Source organism: Bos taurus, chromosome 13, assembly GCF_002263795.3.
Source record: "Bos taurus isolate L1 Dominette 01449 registration number 42190680 breed Hereford chromosome 13, ARS-UCD2.0, whole genome shotgun sequence".
In the NCBI taxonomy this organism is placed as follows: Eukaryota; Metazoa; Chordata; class Mammalia; order Artiodactyla; family Bovidae; genus Bos; species Bos taurus.
The window spans coordinates 37700340-37724662 of record NC_037340.1 but is presented as its reverse complement, the minus strand read 5'-3'; the positions used below and the strand labels follow the sequence as shown (position 1 = coordinate 37724662).

Sequence of the window (24323 nt, the reverse complement as noted above, 5' to 3'; positions counted from 1 at the left end):
ACTGGCGTGGACAGCCTTTCCGTTCTCCAGGGGATCTTCCCAACTGAGGGATCAAACCCAGGTCTCCGGCATCGCAGGCAGATTCTTTACCAGCTGAGCCACAAGGGAAGCCCAGTAGCTATAAAACATCTGGCTAAAGACTAGCAGGGGAATACTCTTTCTGCCCCCTTCTGATGTCTATGTCAGAAACTTTATCTCTTATACTTTAATAAAATTCTATTACACAAAAGCTCTGAGGGATCAAGCCTTGTCACTGGCCCCGGCTTGAATTCCCCTCCTCCAGAGGCTAAGAATCCCAGCGTCTTTCATGGCTCAGCAACAACCTTTCACTTTTAATATAAAAATATCCAATAAAATATTGTAAAGTAATTAGCCTCCAATTAAAATAAATCATTTTTTTAAAAAAATAAAAAAAATAAAAATTTATTATTATAAAAAAAAATAATGGCACAAATTGCTTACCATTGGCTAATGTAAATTTCCAGCTCAAGGCTGGTACATTGGCTCAGTGTACTCTCAGCATATCACCTGTGCCAGGAGGTGGAAATCCTGCTCTGAGAAGCTTGAGGCTGAAGTGAGTTGGTCCCTTCATCCTACGCAATGCCTAGTGACCTGGAGGAATGCCTACCCTCCCCAACGCCTCCCCCCACCACCCCCGCCCCCACCCCCGCCAGGCCCTGGCCCAGTGATGGTATCTGCTTGCAGATACTGATGAAGCCAGCCTGATACAGTTTGCCTTTTCCCAGACACTTAATTACACTAATTTTTATTTTCCAGTCACCTTGACATCTTAATAGAACATAGATATACTTTAAAAAGTCATTGTATTTGTATTATGAAAATCATGTTCTTTGTAGAATGACTGGGATCTAGACTGTGAAGAAGAAAATAAAAATCTTATGTAATCTTCCATGAATATAAAATCACTGGTAATATTTGGTGGATTCCTGCCAGTTATATATATATGCAAAGCATAAGAACAGGTTTAAGAATGAAAATGGGATCATAAAATCCATCTATCTCTGTGGCCCTGCTTAAAATGTATTTCTCACTTACCATTACATTAATATTTCCTCACATAATTAAATACTCTTCTATACCATAAGTTTTTATTCGTCTTCTTAGATAGCCATTCCATAGTTTATTTACTCTTTTTCTTAGATGTTCTTAGAAGGCTGTTTCTAGGTTTTAAAGTGCTGACATGAACATGATTCTATATATGTCTTTGTATTTCTATTTATTTCCTCAAGCAGAGTCTTTAAAATAGGGAATGTAGGGTGAAAAGGAACAAATGTTTGAAGCTTTTTGACCCATGGTGCCATATTATTGGTTTTATAAGGCTTAATAATAATCTATATTTTCACCAGTACTGCACAAGAACTCAGTATTCAGCTCATCTGGGTCAAGATTTAGAATCATTAAAAAAATAGTTTTGCCAACTGAGTGAACAAAAACAAAACTCACTGTTTTGAGGTTTTTGTGTTTTTTTCCCCACTATCAGTTGAGTTTTTCTTTCTCTATATTTGCTGCTCATTTGTATTCTTTATAAATACCTTAGCAAAGCACCATGTCTCCAAAGATATGTCCTATGCATATCTTTTCTTTCATATCTTTTTTTTATTGATTTGTTAGAGCTCTTCCTATATTAAAGAACTTAACCAAATTTTTGTCATCAAATATTGCATATGTCTTTATATACATATGTAGATATACTCTTTTCTTTTGTATTTTGCCTACATTTTGACTTGCAGAAAATGTTCCTTTTAATGACTTTAGTCTATTTTTTCACACCTATATTTAAATAACATAAAAAATGTATTGATTTACAAGTACTGCTTTTTTGTACTCACAGTTCATGGAAGAATTATATTCAAACTACTCATAAATACCTTTGACACTTGTGTGTTTCCTCACAAGATCACTGATTACATCTTGGGTCACCGAGCAGATTTTCTGGGCACATTATTGTGCTTTTGAATTGATTGCCAAGTATTTCTAGCTGCCTGCTGTCTGGGCCCATGACAGCATCCCCTTGTGGTTGGATGGGATCCTGTAAGACATTCTGAACCATTTACTGGTCAATGCCAGACCCACAGAGCTCTTCCTTCCCTCTGCACAGTAAGCAGCAATGTTTCAGATGTCAGCTCTGACCTCCAGGAGACTGTGGTGAGCAAAGCCTTCTACTGACTGTGGTGGATGAGTCACTGATTGAGTAAAAATCTTTGTGCTTTCAAATCTCTGAACTTTTGGGGCTGTTTGTTATTGCAGGATGAGAGAGCCTCTCCTGACTGATACAGTTGGTCGTGTTCAGTTCCACTCAGTTTATATAGATGTAACATTAAAAAACATACGGCATTTAAAAAACTCTCTGGGGACTTCCCTGGCAATCCAGTGGTTAGGACTCTGTGCGTCCAATGTTGGGGGTGAGGGTTCCATCCCTGGTTGGGGAACTAGGATCCTGCATGCTGCACAAAAACACCTCCCCCCACCAAAAAAAAACCACTTTGTATAATGCAGTCTCTGAAAATTTTATCCTGAGCCATAAGTAGCCATTTGTATAATATTAGCACAGTTCCTATTCTCACTTTTCCCTAGATGTATATTCTAACTCTTGACAACTTAACCACCTACTGAATTGCTTTTTTTTTCTTTTTAGTGTGAATAAAAACCTTTTAATTTGAAAAACATTAAGCTTCACAAAAATTAGAGTACCTAGTATAATGAATCCCCATGTATCTATTGATCAGCTTTGACAATAACCAGACTTGCAGAAATTTTGAAAGGTTTTATGAGTAATATTTATTACTCTTTATTGGGGGTAAATATGTTCTCTTGTATGTTTAGAAAGTCCCTCTCTGGCACAATATCAGGGACTGAATTATATTTCCGTGTAGCTGTTCTATGTTTTCATTCTTTATTCCTTCCTTTCTGTACGTGGAGTGTTGGGAGTGTGGGGTGAAGTCACACAGTGCTTTAAATGAGGATGATGGATGAGTGGTCCCCTCCTGGGAGTGTGGTTAACTTCTGGAGAACAGCGGGGCCATATCTACAGGGAGAAGTGGTTGGTTCCAATTTATGTGGCTTCAAAATCAGCTGCTGAGACCAGGACTTGGGGGTGACCTCAGGAAGCACACGTGAGTACAAGATGGGAGTCGGGGAAGGAGTGGGAGAAAGGCCAACCAGGGCTGAGCTGATGAGGAGCACCCCCAGCCCCTGGAGACCCCTGAAAACCTTCCCCCATGATCTGGGCTGTGTGCACGGGGCCTGGGACCGCCCCCACAGTGCTAGCAGGTCCCAAGTACAAGCAGCACTGGGAGAGGCCAGCTGGTGATGGGTAGGAAGCCACACCCGGGCAGGTGCAGCCAGACCACCGGATCCCAGCATCTGCATGGTGCCCCATGGGTTCCTCGGAGCTCAGCAGGAGTGGGTGGGGTGTCTGAGTCCCAAGAAAGCCAAACGAGGATGGCACTGTAGCCTCTGCTTATATCCATCACTCGAGCCTGTGTTTCACTGCACCTGCGGTTGCCTTTAAATATGGCTTCTCCTGCTGTACATCCACCTTGGAGGTCAGGCTCCTATACCATCCTGTCTCTTTCTAACAAGATCCAGACACACTGTGACGAGCCTTTCTGATGTCATGGGGGCTGTCGAAGGCTGACATTCACATCAATCTGTGAAGCAGGTAGTTGGGTTTCTCCCTGGGTGCAGATAATCACCACCATCAAGAAGGCTTATTTAAGGGGAGTGGTAGCCGCCTTGGTTTGTCCAGAGCTGGAGAGTCCCCAGGAAGTGGGCTCTCAGTGCTAAAATCCGGAAAGCGTTGAGCAACCAGGGTGGTTGACCACTCCGCCTGAGGCTGGCTGGTACTTAGGAAAGGCCACTAGAAATCCACCAGCTTTTGCTCCTGTTTCTCCTTCTCAGAAATGAAAGGAGGGATTGTAACTGTGATAAGCATTCCACACAGCAGCAGCTGCCACTCAGTTGAAAACCTCTGTCTGAAACCTTCATTTCAGAGCCTTAATCAGAGCTTGGGGAGGAGTCCTGAGAGCTCCTTGGCACGAGGCATCACTGTGGCCAGAGGCCCGGCACTTGCATCACCATGTCCACCCGCTGCTCTGATTAAATTTCAGCAGGGTCACCAGGCTTATCCTTGCTCATCCTGATTAATCACTGTCTCCCTGGGAAGCCTGCCCGCACCCCACCCCCGCTTCCTGGAGGGTGCCTTTCAAGCCAGGGTCTTGCAAGTGACCCCATGTACAATTCAGTTCCAAGATCTGGGACCTGTGTCCGTGCTCTTTGCAACCCTCCCTGCCATGCTCAGGAAATAAACAATCAATGCTTTGTCTCATCTGGGCCTCAGACATTTTCTGTTGCTTCATCTTTAAATATTCCTAAGGTGTTCCCTCTGATAGCAACCCTGAGGTGTGATTAATAAGAGGTTGGGGTATAGTCATCAGAGCCAAACATGGGCCAAGGTTGCCCTGGGTACATTTCCTTAAGATGTGAAAAGAAGTTCATGAGTCAGTTGTCACATTCAAGAGCCTCCAGTGGTCTCTGAATTCCTCTTCTGGTTGTCAGAGTGATGTCACATGCTGTGCTCTGTATCCACAGGCCTTTGTTCTCCATCAGTCTCTCTGCAAGGGCTACATCCTTTTCTAACCGACAAATGCATTACCTTGTTGGTCCTTTATCACCCAGAGAAAGATGACTCCAAGCTCAACTAGGCTTTGCCCAAGCTGCAGTCTGGAGATTGTGGTAGATGGTAGTGGTTGCTGCCCATATTCCTTCGACCTTATGGCTTTTGGTACGCTGGGCGTCAGCAGATGTCAGTGCAGGCATGTCTTCGTGTAAGGGATTTCTCCCAAGAGGCTGAAGGCTGCCTTGCACACCTGCCTCTGGGCTGAAGGTGCCACTTGGGAACCTCCTCAACCACTGACTTTTCTGCCAGCTACCATGCTGCTAGCTTTAGCGTGTGTTATGCAAAGTTTCCCAGTTCTCCCATGGGATTAAGCTCCAGTTAATCCAAGCTGAGTCCCAGCTTCAATGGTAGCTGACTGGAAGACAAATCCCTTATTGGCCCCTTTCTTCCCGGTTACACCTCCCCGCTCACTCCTGGTGTCCCATTCACCTCCCAAAGTAACCACCTGAACTCAGCTGTTGTCTCAGGGTCCGCGTCTGAGTTACCCTGAACTGAGAAGTCAGTTCCTGGCTATCATAATTCAGGGATCTCTGTCTGTCGCCTACTCTCATATGTAATGTGAAGAATGTCTTTACTGGAAATTCAGCACGTAGACTATAAAGAGGAAAGACGGGAAATAAAGGGGGAATGGCTTCCCTCTCTTCCTTCATGCCTGGTCCTTACTTCCTCCCTAAAGTGTTTACTGAGCAAATTTAGGAAACACTGACTTAAATCCCTAAGGAGCCACGTAGGTGATGTGCATGTGAGAAGAAGGTATCATATGATTGGGAGTGGTGTGGTTTGTGGCAAATGGTACATTCCTGAAAAGTTCTCTTATCCTCTGTTTCCTGTTTTTTAAAAAAACAATTTTTTTAATCTATTTATGCATTTGGCCACCCCATGCGGCCCACAGGATCTCAGTTCCCCAACCAGGGATTGAAGCCACGTCCACTGCAGACCCCCACCAAATCACCGGGTAAGTCCCTCTTCTTCTTGCTTTTTATCATTATGATATCGGTGAAGCAAACCTGTCTGCAAGATGCTAAAATTCAACGACAAGCATCAGAAGTGCTTTAGTGGAATAGGTAATTGTCTGACACCTTTGTTTAGGTCCAAGTGAAAGTCGCTCAGTCTTGTCCTACTCTTTGCAACCCCATGGACTATACAGTCCATTAAATTTTCCAGGCCAGAATACTGGAGTGGGTAGCCGTTCCCTTCTCCAGGGGATCTTCCCAAGCCAGGGATCGGACCCAGGTCTCCTGCATTGCAGGCAGATTCTTTACCAGCTGAGCCACCAGGGAATTTGTTTAGGTAGAGATCACTTTTCAGAGCGTGCTTTCCTTTAGACTGGACCAGATAGCTGAGTAAGCGGGAGGAAGGCTCTGCTCATGTGTAATAATACCCCGTTGCTCACACACATCTGTAAACTTGTCCGAAAGTATTTTTACCTTGAAACCAGGAAAGAGTCTTTCCCACAGTTTGAGGGAGATTCAAATGAGAAACTGTGTGTTTTTCACCACTCTCCACTTTGTAAAATATTTACATGCTGTTGTCTGACGATAAGTCATAACAATTTTTTTTCTCTTAAGTTTCGGCGTACTTGGCATGTTTGCAGAACGATCACACTTGAAAGAGCCTTTTTAATTGCAACAGGGGACATCGCAGATGGAAGAGAGAGAACTCCCCTGCCCGGGGATGTGATGGAGCCATTCAGAAGCTCCTGGAGAATGACAGGAGCTGCCCCAGGAGGTACTCCATTGAGCCCATCTGCATTGTAAATTCCGACTGAGGCCAAATGTCACCTCCTCCCTGACTCTCTTGGCCTCTGGGTGTCAAAAAAAATGCTTCTCAGTGAAAAACCGTGTCTGATGGGGAGGGGGGTGTGTTCCCCTGGGTCCCTGCTGTCACCTGATCCTGGGCTTGATGGGCAGCCTTCTCTCTCCTTAAAACTGTAAATAACTCAATAAGGAAGTAGCTGTCTCTATGTCAGAAGTCTCACCCTGTAAACTCCTAAGGGTCTGGGCACTGAGATGGGGTAGCGGCATCACTTCCTACACCACCTCCCAATGTTATCAGTAACCCCTCTGTATACTGCACTGTGCCATTCCAGTGTCAGAGACCTTCATGGCGTCTCAGACAAGCCGAGAGTGGGGATGGGGCACCACATCAACCAGAGGGCAAGTCCGTTCCTGGGAAAAGACTAAGATGACTTAGACAAAATGACTAAGTGCCCAGAGGAGCTGCTGCAGTGGAATCAAGAGTGAGTAATCCAGTCCCTCCCAGGGACAAGTGGACACACCTAGCCTCGAGATCCAGTCCCCTGCCTTCTAGCCAAGTTCAGGGATTGGAGCGGAGACAGTCCCTCCCCATGATCCCATTTGAATTCTTGGACCACAGAGTCCACAAGCCTAGGGAAACCTGCCGCTTTATGCCTTGGAGTTTGGGGGCAGTTGATTAAGGGTCCCTAATGACCCTGACAAACACTGTGGTTAGCAGGGCACCTCCCAGGGCCCAACACTTGCATGTCTATCTCACATCTGATGGTGACCCCAGGAGAAATGCACCGTTGTCACTGTTTTACAGGCAGGCACACTGATACGCTGTGAGGTCAGGTCACTTCGGAGAGACACTCAGACCCTGCGCAGCAGACCAGGGGCCTGAACCCAGGGAGACTCTGCCCCGGTGCCTGGCTATGTTAAGTAGCAGTGGACTCTGCCCAGAGATCCCAGAGGCCACCTCCTTCCCCTCCCCAGGGGCTGCTGACCTGCTCAGTGACCCCGAGGCTCTGGCTGCCTCCCTTTGAGATGCTGCTTTGATCCCTTCTCCGTGGCTCTGTCCGTTCCCGGGCTGATCCCAGAAACGGGTGGCTGAGTCCAGCCAAGGGAGCAGCTGGATGCAGCTCCCCTGCTGTGCCCTGAAGTCCCCTGGTTTGCACAAAGATCCATCTCTCCCGGGGCTGCTCCCAGCCATGCCTGTGCTGTGGGGGCGCTAGTCCAGCCCTTCTGCGACACCCTTCTTGCCCACCCCGCTTCGCAGGGACCAGGATAGCCTCGCCCTCTGAAGGGCCCCATTGCTCCCTTTTGTCTTTCACAGGCGACTCCTCCAATAAGTCTGCACCCTGAACCCCATTTTGGGATCTGTTTCTCAAAGGACCTGAGTGATGGCAGAAAGGTGTCGATTCCCACCTCCACCCCTGCCCTGCCCTTGTTCCACTCCACCGTTACCTCCTCTCCATTCCCCATCCCCACACACCTCATCCCACCCAGTCCCATTCTGCCCCATTCCCGTGAGGACACAGGAGTGACCTTACCTTGTTCACGCCATCCGCCATCGCTTGGAGCGTGAGCTCCCGGGGCCCATCCACCGTCTTCCCGTTGTCGGTGGGGCCCCAGCTGGCACTGTAGATGTCAATCAGCTGAGGCATGTGGCTGATGGAGGAAGCCTCAATGATGTCTGTCATGAAGGGCTGGTCCAGCATCCGGATACCTGCGGACACGCGGGGGCAGGGAAGCACTGTGGGCGGGTCCCGGGTTCGCAGGAGACAAGGTGGGGAAGGGGGCTAGGTCCTGGATGTGGCTGGGGGGTCTGCCACAGGTCCCTGTGCCCTGGAGTCAGTGGGGCAACCCTGAGTCCAGCCTCACACAGTGGGGTGATCAGGGGGTCAGGAAGATGCACAGAACTACCCACCCCATCTCCTTGCACCTCACCCACCCCTTTTCTTATGTCCCTATTGGGAGGCAATTCTATACCCCCGACAAAGGTTGCTAGAATTCCTAAATGAGGCCAGTTTCTAAGTGGAAGCTTGGCCTCCAGGGACTGGGGGGCTGATGGAGGACACCTTTCAGAGGAGAAGTAAAGCTACTGTGCATGACAGTGTGGCGGGAGGCAATTGCTCTCAGATATTTGAGGAGAGGAGGGTAAGGTCTAAGAGGAACTCTCAGTTGCATTATAACTGAGAAGGGGCTTTGGGGCAACAGAAATGTCCAAGAGGTAATTCTAAAGTATACTTGAAATGGGTGCAGAAGACACCCCTTTCCCCCCGGGTCACCTTTGTAAAGTTTGTGCTACCCAGATGCCTGGAAGGAGTGACTTCCTGCTGGGAGCTTTTCTTTGATTACATGATTGTGTGTCTGTGTGTCCAGGGACTCTGGAGGAAGAGGTCCTCTGTTCTCAGGCCTGAGCATCTGGGGAACTGGGGTTCACATCACCCCCCCTCCCTGGGACCGCTTAGAAAAAAACCTCTTGGGGGTTCACTGAGCAGCAGCCAACGGAGAGGGGTTTTTTTCCCTTCATCGTTACCCACAGAATATCGGCTGTTGGAAGCAGTATTGTTCTCTGCTCCATACACTGTTTTAAGTCAAGGAGCCTAGAGTGTTGGTGAGTGTTGGTCATTCTTCTCACTGGAATTTGGAGTGAAGGCCTGAGCTGTATACAGGCGGAGCCTCAGTGGTCCGAGGACTTTATTACACAAGGGCCAGCCTGAAACGTGGTGTGTGCACCAATTTAAAGAAGGAAGATTCATGTATGTTGGTTATCTATGTACATGTCACCGCTCCCCAAAATCTACAGACAGTTCCTGAGAACTAACTGCTGATAGTTGAACAAAGTTAGAGACGCGCCTTGATTTTCCTTTTCTAGTTACAGGTAATAGCGTTACCTATCTTAAAGCCAATTATAGGATCATCTGGAAAGTATTTCCTAAATACTGTGCCTGGGCCACCTTTTAGTTGATTTTCCCCCAAACAGAGATAACAGGTCCAGACTTTTCCATCCTCTACCCATAGATCAGGTCACCATTTTTGCCAGTGTTAACTAATTATTAGTTAACATTCTTTCTCCTGGAAAAAAATCTCCTACAGAATAAGCATAGTCTTTGGTTTGAACTTTCCAGAAGCTAAGTTTTTATGGTTCATTTCACTAGGGATGGAAAATCTAAAATTCCACATTTTGCTCTTGGTCCAACTATATTCTGCCCATTAGGGGGAAAAAAAAAACCTATTTAACAAAGGTGGCCACCAGTTTACAGAATCAACTGAACAGCACAGCTTCTTCTCCTAAGTCATATCCACTTTGTGGATGGGGAGACTTTGCTGGGAGACAGGTATTCACTGCCAGGAGAAGGCTCAGATGGTCTTGAAGTCATCCAGTGCCCAGATGACCAGCCCTGAGCAGCCTGCCTCCACAGGAAGGGGGCAAAAAGAAGTTCAACTCCAGCCTAAGTGGGCCTGGACTGTCCCCCCTGAATCTTGTCACTGGCTGGTGCCCTTTGCCCTGTCTTTGCAGCTCCTGTCCTCTGCCTCTTTCCCCCTCCATCCCACCCTGGCTGCCTTTATGCCTCCCAGAAAGCCAGCGCTGTTGTGCGTTCATCTTCTGACTTCTTGGCATCTAGGGAGGCGGGGACAGCCACAGGCTGGGAGCCAAGTTCTCATTTGTATTCAAGGGCCAGGCCCCGGGCATTCTTTTAATCTCGTTAAGCTTGGGAGGAATGAGGTATGCAGAAATTGAATGAGATACAGGATTAATGTCTGCAGGCAACAGTAGCATTAGGGGCCAAGACCAAGGCTCAGGGTGACCCAAGGGTTTTTAGGGAGGTACTCTGTCCTGAGTGCTCTAGGAGCTATGGAGTCGGGGCCAGGGGAAGGGAGAGAAACAAGGAAGCCCAGGCAACCAGGACTCAGCATCCTAGCATCTGCAAAATGCTCTGCTGGCTGATGCGATGTGATGGCAAGACGACAGGCAAGTCAGCGTTTCTGTCCCCACCATCCTGACTCGTGGTGACTCGGCGGTTCCCTCCTCCCTTTCAGAGTCTGAGCGTCTTGCCTGCTGCCCAGGATTGCAGTCCTGGGCTCTAGGGCCTCCTCGGCCCAAGGATTTGTGCTAAATCCTCTGCCTCTCCTCTTGTTATGAAAGGAGAGCTTGTTATGAGCTTGTACGGAGATCACAGCAGGTGCATAAGTCTACCTGCTCTGCCTTCAGAGGAAGGCAGGTAAGGCCAATGCTACCTGGCCTGGCCCTCTCCCAGGGCTGCTCTGAGGGGCTCCGCAGAAGTGATGCTACAGGACCCACCCTCGAATCATCCCCTGGTTATTGTGCACGCTGGCGTCATGATCTGATATTATTGTGTCTGTTTGCTCCTGGTCTGGGTCTCCCCCTTAGACTCAAAGCTGTGTGAGGGTAGGTATCTTGTCTTCTGGCTCATGGCTGCATCCTCCCACCCTCAGCAGGACTGGCATATGGTAGACCCCCTGGTCATGACTGCTGAGTCCTGGAAGGGACTGGAGGCAAGAGACAGTATTTCCCAAAAGGCTTGATGCAGTTTGAGCATTTTTAATACTCTTAGAAGTAAATATCTGACAAACTTGCAAGAAATATCAATTGAAGAGTTCATTATATTTCATGTCCATTTATTGGACTTTGTGAATTCGTATAAGACGTTTTCAATTTTGATTATTTTATCTTGATCCCTTTGACTGAAAATGCCAAACATTGGTTTAAATGCTAAAACTAAGGAAAGAAATAGGCTGTCTTCTTAAAGAGTTACTTTGATAAGTGTGTTAGTCGCTCAGTCGTGTCAGACTCTTTGGGACCCCATGAACTGTAGCCCACCAGGCTTCTCTGTTCATGGGATTCTCCAAGCAAGAATACTGGAGTGGTTTGCCACTGCCTTCTCCAGGGGATCTTCCCTACCCAGTTATTGAACCCGGATCTCTAGCATTTCAGGCAAATTCTTTACTGTCTGAGACAGCCATGTTTAAAATTTTAAAAAATGGAAATTAACTTTTCCTTCAAAATTTATAAAGTAAATAAGTGGGTAAGGAAATGTAAATAATTAAACTTTCAAAAAAATTGAAGTTGGACAGCATCACTGACTCGATGGATGTGAGTTTAAGCAAGCTCTGGGAGTTGGTGATGGACAGGGAGGTCTGGCACGCTGCAGTCCATGGGGTTGCAGAGTCGGACATGACTGAGTGACTGAACTGAATTGAAGGTTTTGAGACAGCGCTAAGACTTTGGGACATCTCAAATGCACAGGTCTGCATGTTACAGAGAATTTATAGGAATTAGACTGATTGGAATTTTCCTCCCTTCCAGCCAAGTGTTACCTAGAAGAGGTGGAAACAACTGTGCTCATGGAATAGGCAACAAAAATCAAACAGAGAGCTCATCTTAAGGAAGAAGTTTCTAAGAGTCACATGTGCAAAGGCAGAACAGACTTCCTCGTGAGGGAGTGACTTCCCCATCACTGAGGGCATGCAAGTTGTTGATGCATGTTAATGCAGGGGCCCAGGCTGCTCTGGGTGCTACACTGTTCTACAGTTTACTAGCTGTGTGGTCTCGTGTTCAATAGGGATAATAATAGATAGTAAACATGTTCATGTTCTACCAGGCGGTGCTAGTGGTAAAGAACCCATCTGCCAATGCAGGAGACATAAGAAATGCAGGTTTGATTCCTGGGTTGGGAAGATCCCCTGCAGGAGGGTGTAGCAATCCATTCCAGTATTATTGCCTGGAGAATCTCATGGACAGAGGAGCCTGGCAGAGGAGTCCATGGGGTGGCAAAGAATCATGCAGAGTCAGACATGACTGAAGCAACTTAGCAGGAACACATATATAAAATATGTAACAATGTATGATAAAGTTGCAAAGAGAGTAAAGTGAGTAAAGGGTTTGGCATCCTGCCTGACATGTTGAAAGAGTCAAAATGCTATGATTACTGTTGTTCAGATCAGATCAGTCACTCAGTCGTGTCCGACTCTTTGCGACCCCATGAATCGCAGCACGCCAGGCTTCCCTGTCCATCACCAACTCCCGGAGTTCACTGAGACTCACATCATCGAGTCAGTGATGCCATCCAGCCATCTCATCCTCTGTTGTCCCTTTCTCCTTCTGCCCCCAATCCCTCCCAGCATCAGAGTCTTTTCCAATGAGTCAACTCTTCGCATGAGGTGGCCACAGTCCTGCAGTTTCAGCTTTAGCATCATTCCTTCCAAAGAAATCCCAGGGCTGATCTCCTTCAGAATGGACTGGCTTGATCTCCTTGCAGTCCAAGGGACTCTCAAGAGTCTTCTCCAACACCACAGTTCAAAAGCATCAATTCTTCGACGCTCAGCCTTCTTCACAGTCCAACTCTCACATCCATACATGACCACAGGAAAAACCATAGCCTTGACTAGACGGACCTTTGTTGGCAAAGTAATGTCTCTGCTTTTTAATATGCTATCTAGGTTGGTCATAACTTTCCTTCGAAGGAGCAAGCATCTTTTAATTTCATGGCTGCAGTCACCATCTGTAGTGATTTTGGAGGCCAGAAAAATAAAGTCTGACACTGTTTCCACCGTTTCCCCATCCATTTCCCACGAAGTGGTGGAACCGGATGCCATGGTCTTCGTTTTCTGAATGTTGAGCTTCAAGCCAACCTTCTCACTCTCCACTTTCACTTTCATCAAGAGGCTTTTTAGTTCCTCTTCACTTTCTGCCATAAGGGTAGTATCATCTGCATATCTGAGGTTATTGACATTTCTCCCGGCAATCTTGATTCCAGCTTGTGTTTCTTCCAGTCCAGTGTTTCTCATGATGTACTCTGCATATAAGTTAAATAAACAGGGTGACAATATACAGCCTTGATGAACTCCTTTTCCTATTTGGAACCAGTCTGTTGTTCCATGTCCAGTTCTAACTGTTGCTTCCTGACCTGCATACAAATTTCTCAAGAGGCAGATCAGGTGGTCTGGTATTCCCATCTCTTTCAGAATTTTCCACAGTTTATTGTGATCCACACAGTCAAAGGCTTTGGCATAGTCAATAAAGCAGAAATAGATGTTTTTCTGGAACTCTCTTGCTTTTTCAATGATCCAGCGGATGTTGGCAATTTGATCTCTGGTTCCTCTGCCTTTTCTAAAACAGGCTTGAACATCAAGAAGTTCACGGTTCACGTATTGCCGAAGCCTGGCTTGGAGAATTTTGAGCATTACTTTACTAGCGTGTGAGATGAGTGCAATTGTGCGGTAGTTTGAGCATTCTTTGGCATTGCCTTTCTTTGGGATTGGAATGAAAACTGACCTTTTCCAGTCCTGTGGCCACTGCTGAGTTTTCCAAATTTGCTGGCATATTGAGTGCAGCACTTTCACAGCATCATCTTTCAGGATTTGGAATAGCTCAACTGGAATTCCATCACCTCCACTAGCTTTGTTCGTAGTGATACTTTCTAAGGCCCACTTGACTTCACATTCCAGGATGTCTGGCTCTAGGTCAGTGATCACACCATCATGAGTATCTGGGTCGTGAAGATCTTTTTTGTACAGTTCTTCTGTGTATTCTTGCCATCTCTTCTTAATATCTTCTGCTTCTGTTAGGTCCATACCATTTCTGTCCTTTATTGAGCTCATCTTTGTATGAAATGTTCCTTTGGTATCTCTAATTTTCTTGAAGAGATCCCTAGTCTTTCCCATTCTGTTGTTTCCTTCTATTTCTTTGCATTGATCCCTGAAGAAGGCTTTCTTATCTCTTCTTGCTATTCTTTGGAACTCTGCATTCAGATGTTTATATCTTTCCTTTTCTCCTTTGCTTTTTGCTTCTCTTCTTTTCACAGCTATACTCACAGAAAACTAGTCCATCTAATCACATTAGGACCACAGCCTTGTCTTACTGTTGTTATCATTATGTAAATGCCAGTGGTTTTTCAGAATAAGGCAACTTTAGAGCCCCTACAAGGAAATGACAATCTACTCCAGTATTCTTGCCTGGAGAATCCCATGGACCCAGTAGCCTGGCAGGCTACAGTTCATGGGGTCACAAGAGTCAGACACGACTCTACAGTCCATGGCGTCGCAAGAATCAGACGCGACTTAGCGACTAGGGGGGAGAGAGAGAGAGAGAGAGAGAGAGAGCGCCAGAGCCCCTACAGTCCATAGGGTCGCAAAGAGTTGGACACGACTGAAGCAACTTAACACACACAGAGGTCCTTTGGGACGTTGTCCCCCTAACTGAACACCTTGAGACTTGCGGTGATCTTGGTTGGCCACCAGGTGGCGCCCCAGACCCCAGCTCAGAAAGCTCCTGAAAAGGATTCTCTAGAGGGTACAGCTCGCTTAGAATGAAAACCAGCCAACTTTTGGAATTGATAGCTCGTTTAGAATGAAAACCAGCCAACTTTTGGAATTGATAGCTCATTTAGAATGAAAACCAGCCAACTTTTGGAATTGATTCCTTATTTAGAATGAAAATCAGCCAACGTTTGGAACTGATAGCCAGGATGAGCAAAATGTTTCCCCAAGTCTGAAAGGTAGACTACTGTGATTCCTGAGTGCCTCTCTAGGGGTTCGTCAGCAAGAATTCCTTCTGCTCCTCTAGGGGAGTCCAGAGGTCCCTGGGATGTCTGGATGCACACAGGATGGGCCTGGACCTGCCTGGCTCTGAGCACTTAGGACCCATAGGAATGGATACAATGGAGCCAAGCTGGGTTAAGGGAGTGGAAAAGGCGGCTCCTTTGCTCAGAGTCTCTGTGTGGCTGCAATGCCTCCCACTGGCTCTGGGCTTAGCTTCTGGATTTTCAGAGTGTTGTTGTGAGACCTGTGAGGTGTCGGGGTTCACAGACACCAGTCAGGTTCTGTCTTTGAGGTGCCAGGCTGCACTCGCTCACCTTGGGGATCAGTCAGAGGCTGGCACACCCCACCTGGCCCTGCTGGCCCTGTCTGGGGTGAGTGGGGGGATGGGTCTTTGCCTGGGGCGTGTCCTCTGCCTTGGGGTGGAGCTCAGTCCATGAGAGCTGCAGGCTGGACAGGCCAGGGGTTCATGGCTGAGCACCCCTACCTCTCCACTGAAGACAGATGGGAGTTGGTGGTTAAACTCCCAGCCTCCTCCCCTCAGGGAGGGCAATGCTGAGGGGGTGTCCCCACAGTCCCTTAAGCCCCACTCACCTACACACCCTCTGTTGGTCCGTCCTCCCACTATCTTTCTTTCTCTTCCCTCACTGGCTTCCCGGGTTGCCTCCTAAATAAATTCCTTGCACCCAGATCCTTGCCTCAGGTTTGCTTTTAAGGAATTCAAACAAAAAGAGCTGGAGAATTAGGTACTTTGGGGGCTTCCCTGGTGGTTCAGATGGTGAGAGAATCTGCCTGCAATGGAGGAGACCCGGGTTCAATCCCTGGGTCAGGAAGATCCCCTGGGGAAGGGAATGGCTACCCACTCCAGTATTCTTGCCTGGAGAATCCCATGGACAGAGGAGGCTGGCGGGCTACAGCCCAATAGGGTTGCAAAGAGTTGAACACAGCTGATCGACTAACACTCAAATGCTTTCAGAGCACAAATTACAAGACAGAAAAAGAAGCCGATGGAGAAAAAGATCCCAATGGATCCCTGAATGCCGTGAACTAATTGCAACACTTCATTTTTGCAGTAAGTAGTTTTAAGAATCCCTTGTTAAAAAACCCAGTTACTGTGGGCATAAAGAAAATTTAAAAACTCTTTGGAAAACCTCACTGTGAGTGAGGAATCCAGGTTTGAAATTTTCCGTTGCCTCCACTTTGTCCTGTGAATAGGAAACTGCCCCTCCCCCCATTCAGATAGCACCCAACATGTGAGCCTGCCTTATCAAATATTAATTGGGTGCTATATTTTCCCCTGAGCTCATAGCAGCCTCTGACATTTTGATGTCAGGTTTTTGGAGGCTCACCAAACACAGAGCGCTGAAACCCGAGGGGCAAAGCCTCCCTAGTTATATTTCAGAACACTCTGGATATATTCTTCTATGAAATTCAGCACCCAACTCAGGCAGACCTTAGCAGACAGCGCTGAAGGAGGTTAATGATGGATTTGTATAGGTTTCTCTTGCTTTATTTAGGTCCCTGGAAATGCAAGTGTCAGCACAAAGTATGTTTATGGTTCCATTAAATCACTAGGAAAAAAAAAAAAACCACATAGATGGTTGTAAAAAAAGAAAAACAAGGTTGGGTGACTCAGCCTGAATAAATTAAGAAGCCAATTTGATGCAAAACTTGGAACGAATGAGGAGCCACTTCCTTCTCTAGCATCTTATCCCCTCATTCGTTTTCTCTCTCCCTTTCTTTTTTGGCAGGGGGAAGGTGTTGCTTTCTAAGTTTCTAGTAACCTGCCACCCTCGGTTTCTAAAGACCCCATAAAGGGGAATTTGTTAAACATCTTTCCTGTAGAACTTAATAAAAAGATTCTTCTAGGTAGAGTATTTTCCCTTAAAAATGAGATGCTTGGTACAAACGAAACAAGCCACCAAAAGCATTTTGAAGAGTTTGGAGTATGTTTGCAATAATTTGTGCATTCCTCCTCATTTTCTACCATCTTTATCTGAGTCCTATTTATGTCTTATGGATACGTGGACAAAACTATACTTTGAAAATATAGGGAGCCCTCTTCCACTGTTGGTGGGAATGTGAATTGGTGCAGTCATTATGGAAACAATACACAAGCTTCTCAAAAAACTAAAACTAGAGTTGCCACAAGATTGAGCAATCCCACTCCTGGGCATATACCCAGCCAAAACTATAACTTGAAAAGATACAGGTGCCCCAATGTTCATAGAAGCATTATTCACAATAGCCAAGACATGGAGACAAACCTAAAAGTCCACTGAAAGTTGACTGGGTAAAGAAGATGTGGTATATCCATATATATACACACACATACACATAGACTGGAATACTACTCAGCCATAAAAAAGAATGAAATAGTGCCTTTTGCAGCAACATGATGGACCTAGAGGTTATCATGCTAAATGAAACAAGTCAGAAAGAGAAAGGTAAGTGTAACATGGGATCACTTATATGTGAAATAGAAAATACGATAGAAATTAACTTATTTATGAAATAGACACAGGTTTGCAGAGGTAGAGAACAGACTTGTGGTTACTAAGGGGGAGGGTGTTGGGAGGGGGAAGGACTGGGAGTTTGCGATTAGCAGATGAAACTGTTATATATACAATGGATGAACAACAAGGTCCTGCTGTATAGCACAGGGAACTATATTCAGTGTCTTGTAATAAACCATAATGGAAAAGAATGTAAAAAAGAATATATTTATGTGTGTATATATGTATATGGGCTTCCCTGGTAGCTCAGCTGGTAAAGGACCCACCTGCAATGCAGGAGACCCTGGTGGGATTCCTGGGTCAGAAAGATTCCCCTGGAGAATGGATAGTCTACCCACTTCAGTATTCTTGCCTGGAAAATCCCCACGGACAGAGGAGCCTGGTGGGCTACAGTCCATGGGGTCGCAAAGAATTGGACACGACTGAGCAACTAAGCGCTCGTGCATGCGTATGCACACGCACACACACACACGCACACATGTATAACCAAATCAGTTTGCTATACATCAGAAATGAACACAACATTGTAAATCAACTATACTTTGATAAATTTTTTTAAAAAAGATATTAAGGATACTGATACACAAAGAGTACAGACAGGACAATTCCATTCATATAAAGTTCAAAAACTGGGAATAACCCATGTTTGCTGTTAGAAGTCAGAGTCAGGAGTGTTCTTGTGTGTATGGGCAGCAACTGAGGGGTACACAAGGAAGGCTTTGGGGTGCTGATAATGTTTTGATTCTTGATGGTTAAGTGTGTGTGGTTGGCTTGTGAAACTTCATTGACCTGTGGGCTTATAATCTGTGCACCTTAAAATTTTTTAAGTTTTCTGATATTGCCATGCAGGTTAAGTTAAAAAAATTTTTTTTTCACCCTTGTTAAATTGTACCAATCCCTGCCCTCTTGCCCCACTGGGAGTTTTTGCCGGGCCCTGGCTGGGATGGAGACTGGGTGTGATGACTCCTGGGGATGTTTGGCAGGGACGGGACAGCCTACCTGCGACCTTGGAGCCGTAGGCCACGCCGACCCCGCAGATGTTATTGTTGGCAGCCGCAGAGACCTCCCCAGCACATCTCGTCCCGTGGCTGTGGAGAGAAGTGAAGATGGGTCAGACAGAGGGTCAGACGACTTGGGGAAGGTTTCTTAAATTCTCTCAGTTGAAGCAGTTTGATTCTTTTGAGTGGTTCTGTTAGCCTGGAGCCAGTCCAGGCCACCGCATCTTCCGTCTGTGTCTCTCCTCTCACCCCTTCCACCTCCCAGCCGCCCTTGGCTTGTTTCTACCGTGAAGAGTCTTCTCAGGACATTTCAACCTTGAAAGGTGATCTCTACTTTAAAATCTGAAGTGCCTTCCTGCAGAAGGCAGTCATAGGCTTGCTGCGAAAAGGAAACACGAGATGGACAGGTTGGTGCTAGTTGAAGTAGCTGACTTTGTTTTTTTTTTGAACAGCTAGAATTGTGGGCTAGTGTTTATTTTCAAGGCTGGTTGTGGCCACCAGGCAGTGAATGCTGCCCATTAGCTGTGGGACAAAGCATATTTACCTTTGATGGATTCTAGCCTCCTTTAAAGCTTCCTTGGTGGTTCAGATGGTAAAGAATCTGCCTGCAATGCGGGAGACCTGAGTTCAATCTCTGGGTTGGGAAGATCCCCTGGAGAAGGGAACTGCTACCCACTCCAGTATTCTTGGGCTTCCCTGGTGGCTCAGAGCGTAAAGAATCCGTTTTCAATACAGGAGACTGGGGGTTCAATCCCTGAGGTGGGAAGAACCCTTGGAGGAGGGCATGGCAACCTACCCCAGTATTCTTGACTGGAGAATCTCTTTGGAAAAAGGAGCTTGGCGGGCTACAGTCCATAGGGTTGCAAAAAGTCGGACACGGCTGAGTGACTGAGCACACACAGCTCCTTTAAGATATATGCTACAGACCCCCACCTTCCTCTAGGAACCAAAAAAGCACACACTGGCAACGTTTCACATTCAATTTGAAGGGCTCCACAGAAACTTTGAGGCTGACCAGATTAAGAACCCTGGACAGTCATTAGATCCATCTTTCTGAAGTTTGCTGGCCTGAAGCTTACAATTCTGAGCAAGGCCTTCTTAGGGCTCAGGTTCTAGACACTGTCTTACGTCCAAAGGCAGAACAGACTTCGTTGTGAGGGAGTGAGTTCACCATCACCAAAGGCATGCAAGTTGTTTGCTCATGTTAGTGCAGGGGCCCAGGGGGCACTGGGTGCTACATAGTTCTGCCATAGACACCGTAATTTCATTAAGCTTCTCCCTTCTGCTCCCTTTTCCTTTAGACCAAAGGGATCCAAACAGTTCTCCCTCCTGTGAGCACTTCTCCTTCCCTGAGCAAGGCCGCCTGGTGGCTGGCTTGGGCCCACTGGATGCAGTGGAGTGTGCAGAGCAGCTTGGGCCACGGACAAGGCCACGGGGGGAGCTTGACCGGACAGCACCTCAGGGGAGGCCCCTGGAGGTCTTCTTCCTCCAGACCCAGCCAATCGCCCCGTTAGCAGCGTATGGAGAGAGACAGGTACCCCACCTACGTTAACAGCATGATGAGCAAGCAAGCAAGGGTTTGTTCTCTTTTAAGCCACTAGGTTTGAGGGCCTTTTGTTAAATGGCAACGGAACCAAGCGTAAGCTTGAAGTCAATTAGAATGTGTGTTTGGACCCCAAACAGCATCCCAGCTATGGAGGAGCCTAGTGTTCATGTCCTTGCAAGCCACCAGCCCCAACCCTGCAAGGCCCTCCTTACACTCCAAGAAGCAGCCAAATTTGAAGTCGGCTGGAACAGCATCTGATTGGCCCGCAGAGGTGATGGCAGTGAGGGCTGCCTGCTTGCTATTTATATGGCGGGTGCAGGAGGGCACGTGGGGAAGGGGCTTATTGGCTGCATAGCCCAGAAAGTCCTGATTTCTGCAGTGTAGACTGGTTAATACATTCTCCTGGGACATGCAAACCTACCACATCAGTCCATTAAAAGAAATCACATCTGAGGATTGAAATATACGTATTTTCTTTCTCTACATGAGCAAAAGCAAATTCTGCCTCCATGAAAGCTACACATCACAGGGACTCCGAATTTCCTCGGGAACAAGAATGACTGTGTTGGAGGAGACCTCACCATTGCTGTGGAGGGAGCCCAGCTCCGAGGGGTGAGAGGACGACCAGCCTCTTGCCATGGACTGAGCATGACATGCTCACTGCCTCTACTCCTTGTGCGGGCAGGCACTGTTCTATTTCACAAATGTCCAAGTTGAGTCTCAGCGGACCTGGGCCAGGTCTGAGACTGAGGCTCAGTGACCCACTGAGACTGAGACTGGACCCTCCACCACCCTCCCACCCAGGGGACAAACCTTCTCTGCCCTAAAACTGCTCACAGAAATCTGGAGGACAAAATTGTGCAAACTTCCTCGAGCAGACTAAAGACACTGAAGGCTTCCGTGTCTTTAATTTTGGCTTTTAAATGGGGAGATGCTGGTCATGGTTCCTCCACAGGAACATTTGGGAAGAAACATATTTGACTCTTTGCGACCCCATGGACTCCAGCCCGCTCCCCTCCTCTGTCCTTGGGATTCTCCAGGCAAGACTACTGGAGTGGGTAGCCATTTCCTCCTCCAGGGGATCTTCTCAATTCAGGTGTCAAATCTGCATCTCCTGCATCTCCTGCATTACTGGTAGATTGTTTACCTGCTGAGCCACCGGGGAAGCCCCATGGATATTCAGTCCATGGAATTCTCCAGGCCAGAACACTGGAGTGGGTAGCCTTTCCTTTCTCCAAGGGATCTTCCCAACCCAGGGATCGAACCCAGGTCTCTCGCATTGCAGGTGGATTCTTTACCAGCTGAGCCACAAGGGAAGCCCAAGAATACTGGAGTGGATAGCCTATCTCTTCTCTAGGGGATCTTTTTGACCCAGGAATTGAACCGGCGTCTCCTGCATTGCAGGTGGATTCTTTACCAACTGAGCTATCAGGGAGGTCATTGCTAAATTAGGTGATGCCAATTAATTATAAGTGGCAGTGGCTCCCTGTTGGTGATACCAGGCCTCTTCACCAGGCCCCAGGCCTCTGTGGACTTCATTCCCACAGCCTTGGATGTCTTCCCCTCAGTCCTGTTTTCCTGATCATCTCAGGCAAATGTCCTTGCTCCCCTGAATGTTAGGAAAATCATTTTCCAATTCCATGTTCACCTGGCCCCTCGGCTTTCGAGAACATTCAGTAGCTCCATTTTGCCTCTAGAATAAAACATGATCTGTCAAAAGTGGGAATAGCTGTTGGTGGGGGTGAGGGACACATATAGTGGCTTGTTTGGCCTCCTTCTGATAAAGATCATCGGGGGGCTAGTGACAGGAGTCAGGAGTATGTCATGTTGCCAGAGTAGCCCCGTTCTGCTCCCCCATGTCCAGGCCCCTGGCAGTGTGGTCTTCTTGCTCCTCCATGAAGAGATGAAGCTCATTTCTCTCTTGAGTTTGGCCCGGTGACTTGTCTTGTCCAAAAGGATGTGGTGGAAGAGATGAGCCTGGCCGCCAAGAGGACCACAGCTGTTCTTTCTCCTGAAACTGCCCAGGTGCCATGTGGCAAGCCCAGGCTGCCCCAATGGATGATGAGAGACGGTAACCCTTCATGCTGGTCACTCCAGCTGATAGCCAGTCATCCCCCAGAAATGTGAGAGGCCAACCTAGGCTGGCCAGTCGCCAGCCCACCTGCCATCCAACTGTGGATGCACGGGCAGCCAGATCAACTGACCTGTCCAGCTGACCTACAGACTTGTGAGCAATGTCGGTGCTTATTCATTTTGGGATTTGTTATGCAGCATTATTAGGCAACAGATAACTGATACACTGGGCAAGCAAGGCTGGAGGGATAACCGATTTAGCTCAGTTTATTATTTTAAAAACAGGAAATATTGAAAAAGTACAGACAAATTCGGTAAATAACAGAATGAATCTCAGATGGCCAACACTCAAGTCTATAAAAGTCAAGGGCTTCTCATAACTTAGATTTTTTGTGAGTATACTATCGTTTGTTCATCAGAACCCTATTAATAATAGACATGTGGGTGTCTTTTTTCTTCTGTTTGGAGAAGGAAATGGCAACCCACTCCAGTATTCTTGCCTGGAGAATCCCATGTACAGAACAGTCTGGCAGGCTACAGTCTGTGGGGGTCACAAGAGTCAGACAAGACTTAGCTACTAAACCATCACCATTCTTTTGTTAAATACAAATGATTAATGTTGTGTATACATGCACAGTTAATATTTACCATATTTGATTGATCATTTTTGTGAATGAGTTTAAAGGAAAATATAGATGTTATTTTCCCCAAAATTGTTCAACATATATCTCTAAAAAATGATGATATCCTAAATAACCATATAACATAATTAACAAAATGGTAGTTGTTTTTCTGGAAGAGCAGAAAGACAGAGTCATTCACAGCAGAAACTTCTATTATAGACTGTTCATGTCTGCTGCCTTCATTTACATTTTATGTATCTTAAAAAAAAATTCTTCTGAATTATATAAACGGTTCTCTATTTATCCTCCGTGTTGCTGATTCAGTAGTCTGTTCTATTGCATCTGCTTTTTGATGCTTCAAAATTATTTTGGCTAATGTTTTGATTTTAAACAGAATGTACTTATTTAATCAATAAAGTATTTTCTTTCTTTTTTTTTTTAAAGATGAGAAGGTCATTGCTGAGGTGCTAAGGATGAAAACTAAGGCCATGGACAGTTAGGGATGTTGTTCAGAGAACTTTAGCTTATAACAAGCACTTCTATTGTGGCTCTTTTAAGATACCTTCAGTTTTCCAGGGAAGGTAAATGAGATCTTTTGATCATGTTACCCACTTGTATCCTGTTGTAGTCCAGATGGTTTTAATTTTAAAGCATATGCCTTGAGGAAAATGAACCCTTGAGGGAACAAAGGACAGGTAAAGAATATTTACCTTATTTGTCATGGAGACACTGTTCACAGAAGAAAGTTAAAAAGCAGAGCAAATATGTGGTGAAGTTATGGTCCCCAGCCCAATTCCCACCTTCCTGAGCAAAGCAAAGTGTGTGGTTCTGAACACAACCCATTAGGACATCCCAGACTTCACTGTGGCCAAAGGAGTCAGTAATTACAAGGGCACATCCCTCTGTCTTATACTGGTAGAGATTTTTTTTTTAATCCATTATGTTAGAAATTTTAATGTGAATTTAAGCATAGCAGACCTCTTTATGTCAAGTGAATTTTGATGCACAGCTATCATAGAAGTCGAAAGAATGTTGTCCAGGTTGTTGCAAAATTTTTCATAATGAAGTCCTTTCAGTTGAATGGCTGACTAGAGGTCTCATATATATATATATATTTTACTTTACAATATTGTATTGGTTTTGCCATACATCAACATGAATCCGCCACAGGTGTACACGTGTTCCCCATCCTGAACCACCCCACCCCGCCACCTCCCTCCCTGTACCATCCCTCTGGGTCATCCCAGTGCACCAGCCCCAAGCATTCTGTATCCTGCATCAAACCTGGACTGGCGATTCGTTTCTTATATGATATTATACATGTTTCAGTGCCATTCTCCCAAATCATCCCACCCTCTCCCTCTCCCACAGAGTCCAAAAGACTGTTCTATACATCTGTGTCTCTTTTGCTGTCTCACATACAGGGTTATTGTTACCATCTTTCTAAATTCCATATATATGCGTTAGTATACTCTATTGGTATTTTTCTTTCTGGCTTACTTCACTCTGGTAGAGATTTTTTAAAGGAAAAATTTGGCCTTGCTGTGTGGCTTTTGGGATCTTAGTT

At 46.3% G+C, this 24323-nt stretch overlaps 1 protein-coding gene across 2 annotated transcripts in view; it reads right to left on the bottom strand.

Annotated features, from left to right (window-relative positions):
* Nucleotides 1-24323, bottom strand: part of PCSK2 (proprotein convertase subtilisin/kexin type 2) — a 240427-nt gene that overhangs the window by 21536 nt on the left and 194568 nt on the right. For both annotated transcript variants that reach the window (XM_005214325.5, NM_174413.3), the window contains 2 exon segments: nucleotides 18516-18604; nucleotides 7989-8164 (listed from right to left, as the gene is read on the bottom strand). In XM_005214325.5, the coding sequence (XP_005214382.2) occupies nucleotides 7989-8164; nucleotides 18516-18604 (265 nt within the window).